This window comes from Sinocyclocheilus anshuiensis, unplaced genomic scaffold, assembly GCF_001515605.1.
Source record: "Sinocyclocheilus anshuiensis isolate Anshui unplaced genomic scaffold, SAMN03320099.WGS_v1.1 scaffold1145, whole genome shotgun sequence".
NCBI classification, from domain to species: domain Eukaryota; kingdom Metazoa; phylum Chordata; class Actinopteri; order Cypriniformes; family Cyprinidae; genus Sinocyclocheilus; species Sinocyclocheilus anshuiensis.
The window spans coordinates 124,762-138,634 of record NW_015557118.1 but is presented as its reverse complement, the minus strand read 5'-3'; the positions used below and the strand labels follow the sequence as shown (position 1 = coordinate 138,634).

The following is a 13,873-nucleotide window of genomic DNA, read 5'->3' as shown; positions in this document are numbered from 1 at the left end:
ACACTATAATTACAAAAAAGTTACACTGTAACTTCAGTTTACTTACGCAGTTCTTTGCAGGTTGCATATCTGGTTGTTACCCGCTTATTACCCAAACGTAACACATTGTTCCCTTATACCTACACGTATGTTCTTTATAGGTACACTATAATTACAGAAACGTACACCGTAAATTCAGTATACTTACATAGTTCTTTGCGGGTTGTAATCTGAAGCGTTACCTAAACTTCTATAGTAGTAACAAGACACTACAACAAACTGATTTTTTTGTGTTCTCATGTCTTCCAAAAGCAAAAGAGATAGTGTTTTTATGACTCTCCAAAAGAGGAAAGAAATATTGAGAGATTGATTATGGTGGTCAGAAGAGACAAAGATACGTCGTTTTGTATCACTTTCTCAGTATGTATTAGAAATACCTACACAGCAGTGTAAACTTGTTTTCTGTAATTTAATGCAAGGCTAAGTATAGTGCTTTAACAGTACATTACATTTATTTTAAAATAAAAGAAAAAATGTTAGTAACTGTAGACTGTGGAGATGCATCATCACAGTCTGTGAAAGAGGTCCGTGGAATTGAATGGTGTCCAGGTGTTATCAAGCTCCAAAAATGACAAAAAGCACCACAAAAATGTCAGGGAAGTGCATAAAACTTGTGCAAATTCCAAGTCTTATGATGTCATGCAATAGCTTTGTGAGGAACAAACTGAAATCTAACCACAATTTTTTTGGGAAAATTATTTGGAAAATAGCAGCATGAACATTATTATAAATTTCCCCTTTTGCATCCAACAGAAGAAAGTAATTCAAATGGGTTTAAATAGCTATTGAAACATCATGATTGTGAATAAATTATGATAGAATTTTCATTTATGGGTCAACTATCCCTTTAATGAATGCCTCCAATTGAAGCCTTGAATGTGTCTGGCCTCATTATAATCCACATCTCCTTTCCAGTGTATCATATGTCTATGATCATCTTCATACCGTGTTTTGGAAAGAGTGGATGTATATTGTGCGTGTGCCTGCACATGCTGCCTACGGGACCCAGTGCTGTTGCACATGTCAGGTCATTATTAATAGTTAATGAGGACTGATATCCCTGAGCTCTGACCTTGGGGCTTGGGTTTCGTGGTGGAAGCCGTTCCCATTGATCCTTTGGTTCTCATGTGCTGTTGGACAAACTACTCTCTCAACACTCCATTGGCCGTCTGAATGGCCGCGCTGTGGAGATTTATGCCTGTCAGAGTAAACGTGAGGGCCATCAGAACCTGGCACACCATACACACTAAAAGCCCATTCACACCAAGAGCGATAACTATAAAGATAACTCGAACTATATTTGTGTTATTCTGTTTATTATAAGCAGTTCTGTCATCTGTCGCTTTAAATGTTTAAGCTATTTAAAGTCAGGTGGATGCTGATTGGCGATCAATGTTTTTATCGATCATCAGCTGAAAAGAAAATGTTCTGAAAGTGATTCCAACACCATGAATCCTCTGCGTCATTGTTATTATTATAGTTGTGGTATTAATGTCCCTATTCCTCTTGAATTAAAACACTTTTTAAAACTTTATAGTTATAGTTTTCGTTATCGTCCTTGGTGTTAGTATCTCTTAAGACAGTGTTCGGGTTCACAACAGAAGGAAATGACTAGTGGTCTTAGCAGCCAGACTTGTGTCTTCCTGTTTTTACATGATCTCCATTTCTGCATTCTTGGCCTTCTGATTGAAAACATGGAAGCTGGCGGCTTTGTTTAAAGCATGCCACACAATTAGACAAAAGCATAGCTAGACCACCCTTTCATTGAAGCTGTTTTCATCATCAGAGATTTTGAACAAACTTTATAGGCACAGTTGACCCAAAAATCTAAATTCTGTCATCATTTACTTACCTTCATGTCATTCCAAACCTATGTTGTTCCAATGTTGTTTTGGACCCCATTGACTGTAATTGTAAGAACAAACTTGGGTTGTCCACAGAAATAAGTCATGTCAAGTTTGCTATTACATTTCAGTGATCAGACTTGGGATTTGATTTTATCGACTTGGAGCCAGTAAGCAACCATCCAGAGCACCCTAGAAATTACTTAGCAATGTCCTGGCATCCACTCAAAACACCCTATTATGGTGGCGAGTGCACAAGCAAAGGCCCCTTCATAACACTGCCATGAGAAACAACCATCTCTTTTTACACAGGGTTTGGTGCTGCCAAAGGGCTTTGCAGCATGTGCTGTTGGCCTGAATAGTGTTCTATACTGCCCATGTGCCCACAATGTGCGTTTAAACCCATTGGGAGGGAGCTTTTTCCCAGTCAAATGCACCACTGTATGTCTATGAAATGATAGCGTAGCGAGATGGAATGGCTGTGGTGCTTTAATGATGATGAAGGAAAGACCATTATGGGCTGTGGTTGAGATCACTGATTGCTATTGGATCAATTGAAATTGCTCAGTGATATTCTCTCTGTATCATCTTGTTCTGTCCTCAGCTCTTTTTAGAAGCACATAATATTGCCTGCTCCATATACATACATATTTAATTTCTGTACCAATAGGAAGGAAATGTCTGTCTTCTTAGGTCGTATCTTTAATGCTTGTGCCTTTTTATGGCTGCTCTTGATTGGTTTGCTGTGTTTAGTGTCTCATACAGTCTGCCTGTCTTTTAGGGAGCTCGTGTGTGGGTGCGGGATAAGGAGCAGCTCCTGCCCTCCACCGTCAGCTGCTGCGATGACCGGACCCTCATCCTCACCACAGATTATGGAGAGGTAAGAAAGACATCTGCTGAAAACACATTTAGGAAACATCTTTAAAGGAGTATTTCACCTATTTTAAAGAGATTCACTCAAAACCTTCATTTTAAGATATTCACTTTAATATCCGAATTCTATCTTTATTTATGACTAAACAGGCTTGTGCCACTGTTTTTGGCATTATACTCTTAATGAATTGGACTGCCCATCTGTCTGAGAGAGATAAACATAAAGGTCTTAATTGTGTGAGGTTGTGTAGGTATAGTATGCTTTGACTGATCTGCAGTTTCTCACCGCTACTGAAGGACCTTTGATATGAATAGCAGGAATGTCCATAAGAGAGCCAAGTTTAGCCAGTGTGTTTAATCAGTATGGCCCTCTGTTAAAGCTTTGTGTCTGGAGGAAATCCTGTTCTCATGGCACAATGAGAATGCAGGTCAGAATATATTTATCAGATGTGTGTCAACATGTAGCCTGTATGCTTTGTTCTGGTACTTCATAATTTATGAATGTGATATACTGTTCAGCTCATATGTTTAAATATTCTTTGCAGACTTCATATGATACATCTTTAATCTCCATCAGTCTACTTTCACTTTCTATTAGTCTACATCTATCTATGTCTGTTTCTCTCTATATACTGTACAATTGTCTCTTTATGCACTTAAAATGTCGGGGGACCATTTTTTAAAAAAGAAATTAGTACTTTTATTCATCAAGGATGCATTAAATTGAATAAAAGTGAATGTAAATTCACTGCACTGCATGTTGTTCCCAACATGCAGTGCAGCACCTTACTCATAAAACTGCATAGTAAAGTGTAAATGCATGGGACCCCATCACATGTTTTTTTAACAAGCTTACTGTGGCATCCATGGTGAAGCAGGGGTCAGCAGAGATCAGAAAGGGTGTGTGTGTGTGTGTGTGTGTGTGTGTGTGTGTGTGTGTGTGAGTAGAGTTCAGTGAGGTGTGGAGAGACTGACACTCCACTGACACACTGCTCATGTCTGGGGTGAAGGTTGAGCTAAGGCTCCAGAAGAACAACTTCCTCTGGCCAGAGTCATACAGTCTATCTATCCATCTATTGTCCTATCTATCATCCTGTCAAACATTCATTCTATAGTTACTGTATATCTATTGTTCATTCACTCTATCATTTGTTTGTTCTATCTTCATTCTATCTATCTATCTATCTATCTATCTATCTATCTATCTATCATTCTATCGTTCTGTCATTCTATATATCGTTCTATTGTTCTGTCTATTGATCACACTATTCTTCTGTTTGTTCTTTTGTTCGTGCTATTGTTCTGTTGTTTGTTTCGTCATTTTATCTATCATTCTATCTATCATTCTATTACCCTATCTATCGCTCTATCTATCATTCTGTCACTGTATCTATCTGTTTTGGTATTTATCTGTGTTTTTATCTAAAGCTGAATAATGACTGATGTATTAATACTGTACAATAAAGCTATTTTTGTAATAATTTTAGACTTAAAATGGTTTTAACACAGTTAGCAACATATTATAGACTCATGGCTTTCACTAAGTCTGTAGTTAGTGTTTTGTAAAGCAAACCCTGTGTTTTTCTGGGATTGCTTTGGGTAGGGTGTGACTCAGCGCTGGTACAGCGGATGGGTTGAGAGAAGACTGCTTCCTGTGAAGAGTATAGACATTTCAGCTGGCCTCCATGTGTCTGCTCACTACTGGGCCGTCCCTGTCCTCCAGACCCCACCCCCATCATGCATATTCAAATAGGCCATGCTCAATAATACAGCAGGGTGTGGTCTTTCAAACACAAAGCCTCATGCAGCACACTTGCATGGAAGAGCAGAGAAACAAATATGTGTTACTCTTTTAATTACAGACCTTCACTTAAAAACTAACAATTTGAATTATATACACAAAAGGCTGAGTTAGATTAGAATGTATTCATTTTATTTAGTAGTATGTTTTATATACTATAATAGTATATTTACTATTAGTATATTTTAATTACATCATAAAATTATCTGTGCTTAGTTTGAACACAGTCCTTCCAATATGCACTGTAGAGTTTATATTTATTAATTCTCTCAGATAGTACTTTTTTATGTGCTTTGTTTTAGTCACAATGGTGCATCAGTCAGCGGCGCTGCCCTCGGTGAAAAGGCCACATTAGGAAAACATTGATTGTGTGCTTAATAACTCTAGATCAATGGATTTAGCAGATGGCTTCACATGCACATGCACGTTTAGGGGAGTGTGTTAGTGCTCACGCAAGTGCATTGATGTTGTGCACTTAGTGTTTGGAAGACCATGAAAGCATTTATTGAATGCTAGGACTTGAAGTGTACAATACTTACAGGAAGGAATATGTAATTTATCATGCAAGTCATGCAAAATGAAATGAAGATTCACTATAATTCCTAATGCATAATCACTGAGGAAGTCTTGCTGCTGAGGAAAAGAGATAAACCTGCATGGACAATGGAAGCAGTTCCGCTAAACCACTGGAAAATTAGTGTCTTTCCAGTGATTGCATACTGGAACACAAATAATAACCAGGAAATTCCATTTATTTGTCTAGTACAGTGCATCATTTTTCAAACTGACTGCAGTGGTTGCTTTTTCCTCATGTTTTATTGATGATCTCATCATCAGGATTCCCAGTACTCCCAGGGCTGGTCCATTGCTTAGCAACCAGAGGTGATGTTCCCATTTCCTGGCACACTGTCAACACTGACACCCATTGTCCTGTCTGAATGCCTGTAATGTGCTAATGGCACTATGACAAGCTGACTCCCTGCCATGTGTCAATTTGCTGAGCACAGCAGGCCACTATAACCTGGGGTGAATAGATGATCATAGACATTAAGTACACTCTACTGCTGTCTTGAAATATTCTCACAAATATAATGACAATTCGGTTGTGTTTTGTAACATGTGGTCTGTTATTGTTGCTTTAGAATAAGCTTAGAACAAACGACAGCATTGGTATTTTTTTGTATGATAGCTTCCATTATGTTTTAAATGTTCACCTGCGCTGTAGGCCATTTTCCCTGTTCACTGTTTACTTTGTAGCTGCCATGCTGCTCGGTCAGTTGTCATGGTCCTCTGATTGTGTTACACGATCATAAGACATATTGCCTGACATCAGTGAGATGCCACAGAAGCAGAGGACAATGAGATGACACATATGAGATGTTGCTTTGAGAGCCAAATTGTCAGACATAAGGGTCTCATTTGAATGTAGCTCAAGTTATAACAGTTAGAGTTGGTAAGATTTTTTAAAAATGTTTTTGAAAAAAAGTCTCTTATGCTCACCAAGTCTGCATTTATTTGATAAAAAAAAACAAAAAAAAACTGTAAAAACAGTCATTGTCACTCTACGGTGGAATGAAACGCACAAGGAAGATGATGAGCAATGCAAACTGCTTTAATAAATCCACACAAAGGTAAATCCAGGACAGAACAGGTAGGAGCACACATAGAGACGTAGTCGACCGGACAACAAACAGTGAACTGAGCACAACTTAAATAGGAGGGCTGATGAGGGTAATTAATGATACACACCTGAACCAAATGACAATCAGACATGAGGGAAAACTAGGTCACACAGAACACATTAGGAATGAAAACACAACAAATGTCCAATGGGGTGTGACAGTAATATTATGAAATTATGACATTTTTATGTCATATTATAAATGGTTAATTAATTAATAATTGTTTTCTATTTCAGTATATTTTAAAATGTATTTTATTGGCAAACTGAATTTTCAGCATCATTACTCAAGTCTTCAGTGTCACATGACCCTTCAGAATCATTCTAAAATGTTGATTTGGTTTGAAAACATTTGTGCAGTTTAATATTTTTGTGGAAACCCTGATACATCTTTTTTTTTCAAGATTCTTTGATCAATAGAAAGAACAGCATATATTTGAAATAGAAATCACCTGTGACATTATAAATGTCTTTGCTGTAACTTTTGATTAGTTTAATGCATCCTTGCTTAAAGGGGTCATATGATGCTGCTAAAAATAACATTATTTTGTGTATTTGGTGTAATGAAATGTGTTTATGCGGTTTAAGGTTAAACAAACACATTATTTTCCACATACTGTACATTATTGTTTCTCCTCTATGCCCCGCCTTTCATTAAAGATTCGTTCAAAATGAACGAATCGTTCAAGAACGACCCAACACCCTCAGCGACCAGCACAGATCAGCTCTAGGCATGACGAAGCGGATATCGTCCTCTTTTGGAAGACCAAACAAAGTAGTTTCGCTTTCACAACGAAACACAGCGCCTTCACGACATGGCGGCAGCAGCAACAACAGTACTACAGTGAGAATAAAAGTTACGCTTTCTTTCTTTGCGTGAACATTTGGCGGCGTTATGCAAATCTTCCCACATAGTGACGTAGACATGTGGGGGCGTGTTAGAACGAGCCGTTTTAGGTAGGTGTGGCTGACTCTTAACTTTTATAAAGAATATCTCTTTGGATTTTAGTCTTTGCAACTTTACAGATCTTCTTTATGCACCAAGAGCTTGTAACACTCCAAAGAGAAAGGAAAAATTGAAATCGCATCATATGACCCCTTTAATGAAAGTATTTTTTTTTTATTGTTATTTATTTTATTTAAGTTATTGACCCCAAACTTTTGAATGGCGGTTTATATATTAGACTATAAAATAAATTACATTAAAAAAATAGTAAATAAATATATTTGCATAAAATTTAAAAACAGAGTTTGTTATAGTTTTAGTAATAGTAGCAGGTATCTAGTTATCTAATGAAGTTTATGACCACTATAGTGACATTTTTTATTTTTAAAAAAATCTTTATGGTATATATTTTTTTTCTTTTAATTTTGGAGTCAAAATTTTGTAAAAAAAAAACAACGAAATTTTGTTTTAGTTTATTTTTTAGTTACATTTTCCTTTATTTGTTTTAATTAAAATGTTTTCATTTAGTTTTCTTAGGGTTTTTTTTGGTGAAAAATTTATATTTAGGTGGACTAACTATTTAGGAGACCCTATAATTAGGGCTGTTGATTGAATTCATTTTAAACCATTTTTATGGATGGTCCAATGCTCATATTCTTAAGTCAACCTCAGGGCCCATTTTGCTGCTCACCCTCCCGTAATGACAGCCCTGCCTCTCACCTCCTCCTGTGAATGTTTGGTTGAGACACATTTATTGTCATGTTATTGTCATGTTACCGAGTGTTATTCCAACCTCCAGGCTGTTTGTTTGGCCTTAGCGGTGGGAGCGAGCATCTCATGAACAGGAATTTGTGGAATTTGTGTCTTAGCGGGAAAGTTTTATTGCTTAAACATCCTTGACCTCTGTGCTGGATGTTTGCTAGTGGATCATATGGCTCTAACTCTTGTATTTTGTGTGTGAACTTTGACCCGGAGTGCGTCTGGCGGCCTGCTGTGTTGAGAAATTACCCATAGACAGCAGATTCCTGGTCTGGTTTTAAAGTCGAGGCGTCACACAGCGATAACATAAACTTTGAGACACATTCACACAGCTATGAGCTGCTCTGCTTTTGCAACAATGACTTCATTATACTTGAATGGATCATTATAGTAGTGCTTCCTAGAGTGAACTGGTGATGAAACTTGTTCACAGATTCACACCCGCAACTCTTATTTGGTAAACAGAGCCTCAGGTGTTACGACACATTGATTTTGCGTGTCGTATCTCCATATAGATCACATTAGCTCAGATGGGGGCGGGTATTCTGTCAAAATGCTATTTCCTTCCTGTCATGTCTGATCAATTAAGCTCATCTGTCTGGAGACAGGCCTGACGAGCCACAATGATAAGATCATTATTGTATGACATCATTCAATTTTAGTGCCACTTTTTCCTAATGGATTTATTATCCATCTCAGTTACAATAAAAACACATCCAACACATTTAACACAAATTTAAGGAATATAGATATTTTTTAAAATAGTTTCTATATTTAAAAATAATTATCTTTTATTTTTAAATTTGCGGTTTTTAATTTTATTTTGTTTTAGTATTTTTTGTTTTTTATGTTTATCTGTATTTCTAATTAGCTTTTCTATTATATTATTATATTATATATTTCTATTTTTAGCTATTTATTAGGCTTTTAGTTTTAGTAATTTTAGGACTTATTAATACATTTTAGAGTTTATTTAATTTCATTTAGTTGCTGAGGTAAAACATTTTTAAAAGGTAAAATTTTTTGGTTTAATGGTCTAATATTTATATTTTATTTTATTTCTGTTTTATTTCATTTAACAAAAAAATATTTGTAATAGTTTTATTTTTAGTTAACAATAACAACACTGAGCAGAAACGGTGCAGAACAAGTGCCACAGTTAAATACTATTTTTTCCCCCTAAGTCATAAGGGTAAATTTTTCGAAACTGAGATTTGTTTAGGATAGGACAATATTTGGCCGAGATACAACTATTTGAAAATCTGGAATCTGAGGGTGCAAAAAAAATCAAATTATTGACAAAATCGCCTTTAAAATTGTCCAAATGAAGTTCTTAGCAATGCATATTACTAATCAAAAATGAAGTTTTGATATATTTACGGTAGGAAATGTACAAAATATCTTCATGGAACATGATCTTAATATCCTAATGATTTTTGGCATAAAAGAAAAATCAATAATTTTGACCCATACAGTGTATTGTTGGCTATTGCTACAAATATACCCATGCTACTTATGACTGGTTTTGTGCTCCAGGGTCACAAATATGAACCTTAAATATGAACAACACTTTAGCAAGCTCCAATAATTACACTTTTTCGACCTAAATATCCGACTTTTGCTGTCTGGTAGACTGTTTATATGTCTTTCATATGAAAATGGATATCATTATCTCTTTGTCTGTAGCCTAATCCAACATTCACTGGTATCTGCTCACAAATTTCTATTCTGATATAATATGAACAATTATTTGGACATTTACTTGAGGATTTATGTAGCCCAGATATTTGCGTATATAACCTTAAGGCAAACCTCCGTGTATGGGTTGCTTATAAATCAGTGTAAAATGACAGATACACTAGATAATGTCTGTATGATTCAGCAAATAAATGAAATCCTCAATGTCAGTTAGGTAGAAAAAAGAGAACCATTTCAAATGGGATGTGTAATGGAGACGTCAGCCTTGTGATCTCACATAATGTAGTGTGTCCAAGGATTTCTGAGGACAGGTCGTGGAAGAAGTGCTCAGGACAGTGAAAGTGAGAGGAGCGCTGTGAGGATGTCATGGGGGGTATGGTTTCAGGAATGTGAAACAACTTGGCTGAAAGATGGAGCAGGTCCGGACGCATTAGTAAAACAAGCTACAGGCCCACACATACACTGCTGTAAATGAGCCCTGCCTGAGCGCACTGTTGATTCATAGCAGCATAAATCACAGCTAATTTCTTCACACTTCGGATTTCTGATGTGCCATTTGGGAATGCATATTTAGTTATGTCAATCATGTGTTCACTGAACTGTACACTTTCTGGTTAATCTGAAAACACTTAAAAGTAATGTTCACAGTTGTTCCTGTGATGACAGCGTTTGTTGTGTGTTGAAGGTGATAACTCTGGATCAGGGTGAGGTGAACAGGCTCAAGGTTTTCCCCATGCATCCCACCAGCATCAGTGGAGTGGAGGACATGTCCACTCTGGCCGAGTTACATGAGGCCGCCATCATGCACAACCTCTTCCTGCGATACCAGAAGGACCTAATTTATGTAAGTTTCATAAAAAAAAAAAAAAAACTCAATAGGCATGCATAGACTTCTCTTGTTTTTATGTATAGCTGGTTATAAACACTGCAGCTTAATCCACACCCTAACCCTAACAGAAAACGTTCTGCATTTTTAAAATGAAAACAAAAAACAAAACTTTAATTACTATAATTTTCATTTTTTTTTACAAATGAGTACTGTCCCCAAAAAGAGGGTTTATCAGAATTAGGTCACTTCTGGGTACAAATGTGTCTCCAAAATATGGTTAAGTAGATCCACAGACACACACACTAATTCTCTTCATTACATTCAAATGGGAATTTGGAATTTGTATTGTTCATGTAAACAATGGAACAATCTGTGCTTTGAGAGGTCTTGTGCCTCAAAAGAACTTTGCTCTATGAACCTTAATGGTGTTTAATCTGAGCTTAATGCTGTGCAGAATTTCCCATGTATCAAAAACTGTAAGCATAAATGAAGCAATTATTGATGGATATCCATTTTGTTTTTTCCTTCACAAAAAAACGGCTAGTGGTATTTTTGGTCTTACCACATTTTTAGAAAAAATAAAATTACATGGTCTGCTAATCTGTATTTCATCTGATGATAATTTTATCTGTCTGAAACTAATTAGAATTCATACTTAATGGAAATAATTTAGATTTTTTTTGTATTATTTATGTGCATTGACAGTTTCTATTATCATTTTACTTTACTATTTTCTGAATTGTCAAAACAAATTTTAACATATATTGGAATTATCATATCATGTTAAACATGCGTATTGGTTGCTAAAAGCATTATTACATAAGCCAAAATATTTAACAATTGATCATGCAGAAATTACAGGCATTTGAATTGTGTAGAAATCTGTAGTGTGTAGAATCCATGTGATGCTAGATATGTTTATGAGAAAACATTTTTGAACCATTAATGATATAAAACAAAATACTTTAATGGATGATTTTTTCCAAGGCTGAACACTCCATGTTAACCATCAAACAGTGTAAGATCAAGCTTGTATGTTCTCAATGTCATTCATTCTACCTTGCAGACCAACATTGGCTCCATCCTGGCGGCTGTGAACCCTTATAAGCAGATATCAGGTCTGTATGACACCGAGGCAGTGGATGTGTACAGCAGACATCACCTGGGAGAACTACCTCCACACATCTTTGCTGTGGCCAATGAGTGTTACTGCTGTCTGTGGAAGAGACATGACAGTCAGTGTGTGCTCATCAGGTAACACCCTGCTAGTTTTAAATTGCTTAATTTAAAGGCATTATTATCAGATTGGAATGGAATCAATTTGTAATTTTAATAGACAGTTAATCAGATCCTCTACATATAAAGCTCACTAGACTGCTGCTGGTGATTTGTGCTTTTCAAATGCACACAAGATGACTGATGTGCATGGGTGTTTTGGTCATCTGCAATTCCATAGGACTGTAATCCAATCAGAGTGAATCTAGAAATGGATTATGTTTGCAGTATTTATACTGCAAGGTTTATTGCATAACTCTTCTTGGCAGTCAGAGGTCACTTTTATATGCTTAGTGGCAGCTTGGAATCAGAAGACCTCTGAAGTGAGCACTTGGAATGATTGTGGGTTTGTTCCAATTGCCTAATAGCGCTGTGTGAAGTGTTCTTCACATTGTATTTGGCCATATTAATCAAAAGCTTAAATTGTAGAGAGTTAATAGTATTGTGAGGGATTGCATAGTTGTAAGGGAACTGCACATAGAACAAGTATACATAAATATATAATTTCACAGGAAGTGGAGAGGAATATTTGAGCCACCAGCCACTGTGCGCTTCCTCAGTAATTTACAAAGTTTGGCTAAAATAAATGTCGTGAGGGAATTCACCGTCATTCACCATTCAGGAGCAGATATTACTAAATTTAGGGTTTTTGGCTGTAATGAGTGATGCAATTTGTATTAATTTATTAATACCATTTAAAAGTTTGGGGTCAGTAAGATTTTCTTTTGAAAGAAATTATTCATTTTATTTAGCAGGGATAGGTTATATTGATTCAAAGTGACAGCAAAGACATTTATTGTTATAAAATATTCATATTTGAAATAAATACTTTTGAACTTTCTATTTTTCAAAGTAAATAAAAAATCACTTAGCTCAACTGATTTCAACAATGATAATAATAAATGTTTATTGAGCAGCAAATCAGCATATTAGAATGATTTCTGAAGGATCATGTGACACTGAAGACTGGAGGAATGATGCTGAAAAATCTGCATTACCATCACAGAAATAAATTCAAATACAACAGCTGTAATTATTTTAATGACTGTTTTACTGTATTTTTAATCAAATAAATGCAGCCTTGGTGAGCATAATAGACTTCTTTCAAAAACAAACAAATAACCACAGACAAAATGTGTTATATGTTCATGCTTCATGTGTATGTATTCTCAGTGTTTTATGTTCATGCTTAATGTGTATGTATTCTCAGTGGAGAGAGTGGTGCTGGGAAGACAGAGAGCACCAAACTGCTGCTGAAATTCCTGTCCGTCATGAGTCAGAACTCCACAGGCTCTCCGCTCTCAGAGAGGACCACCAAAGTAGAGCAGGCCATCGTACAGAGCAGGTCATACATGCTCTATCCCACTTGCTCTGTTCTTACACATGTTGTCGTATCTCTTTCCATTTTAACACCCATTCTTTCTCTTTCACTCCAGTCCAATAATGGAGGCATTTGGAAATGCAAAGACCGTTTACAACAACAACTCCAGTCGCTTTGGCAAGTTCATTCAGCTTCACTTTTCTCAGAGTGGAAATATCCAGGGTGGCTGTATTATTGATTATTTACTTGAAAAGGTATCTTCTATGTATTTTTTTTTTATTAGAATTGTTTATAGCCATGCATTTAAGCAGTTGTATTAAATGCTTTGTGTTTTAAAAATGTCATTACATTCCAGAATCGAGTTGTGCGGCAGAATCCGGGAGAGAGGAACTACCATATTTTCTATGCATTGTTGTCAGGTGCTAAGTATGAGCACAGAGGTGAGATTTTAGCATTATTTCATTATGTTTTGGAGGCACAGGCATTACACACTTCACCTTTACACAAGCTGAACCTTGCCTTATTAACGCTGTGTTCTTTCCATCAGAAATGTACATGCTGGCTGATTCCCCCGAGGCGTATCATTACCTCAACCAGTCCGGCTGTGTGAAAGACAGAAGCCTGGATGACAAGCACCTCTATGATAGTGTGATGGTGAGTCAATACTGTATGTTTGACGACATTCTCGACTCTAAAACAGTTGCTTTTCTCATGAAAAGCACATGGAACAACATGAAAGAGAGTAAATGACAGAAATGTCAAATTTGGTCTCTTTAAAGGGTTAGTTCACCCAAAAATGAAAATTAG

General features: G+C 36.3%; 1 protein-coding gene across 1 annotated transcript in view; it reads left to right on the top strand.

The window, feature by feature from the left end:
* myo10l3 (myosin X, like 3) overlaps positions 1-13,873 on the top strand; it is a 77,992-nt gene that overhangs the window by 17,949 nt on the left and 46,170 nt on the right. Inside the window, exons 2-8 of the mRNA XM_016472809.1 lie at positions 2,665-2,763; positions 10,327-10,485; positions 11,537-11,724; positions 12,956-13,090; positions 13,182-13,320; positions 13,422-13,506; positions 13,614-13,720. Of these exons, the coding sequence (XP_016328295.1) occupies positions 2,665-2,763; positions 10,327-10,485; positions 11,537-11,724; positions 12,956-13,090; positions 13,182-13,320; positions 13,422-13,506; positions 13,614-13,720 (912 nt within the window). The remainder of the gene's footprint in view (positions 1-2,664; positions 2,764-10,326; positions 10,486-11,536; positions 11,725-12,955; positions 13,091-13,181; positions 13,321-13,421; positions 13,507-13,613; positions 13,721-13,873) is intronic.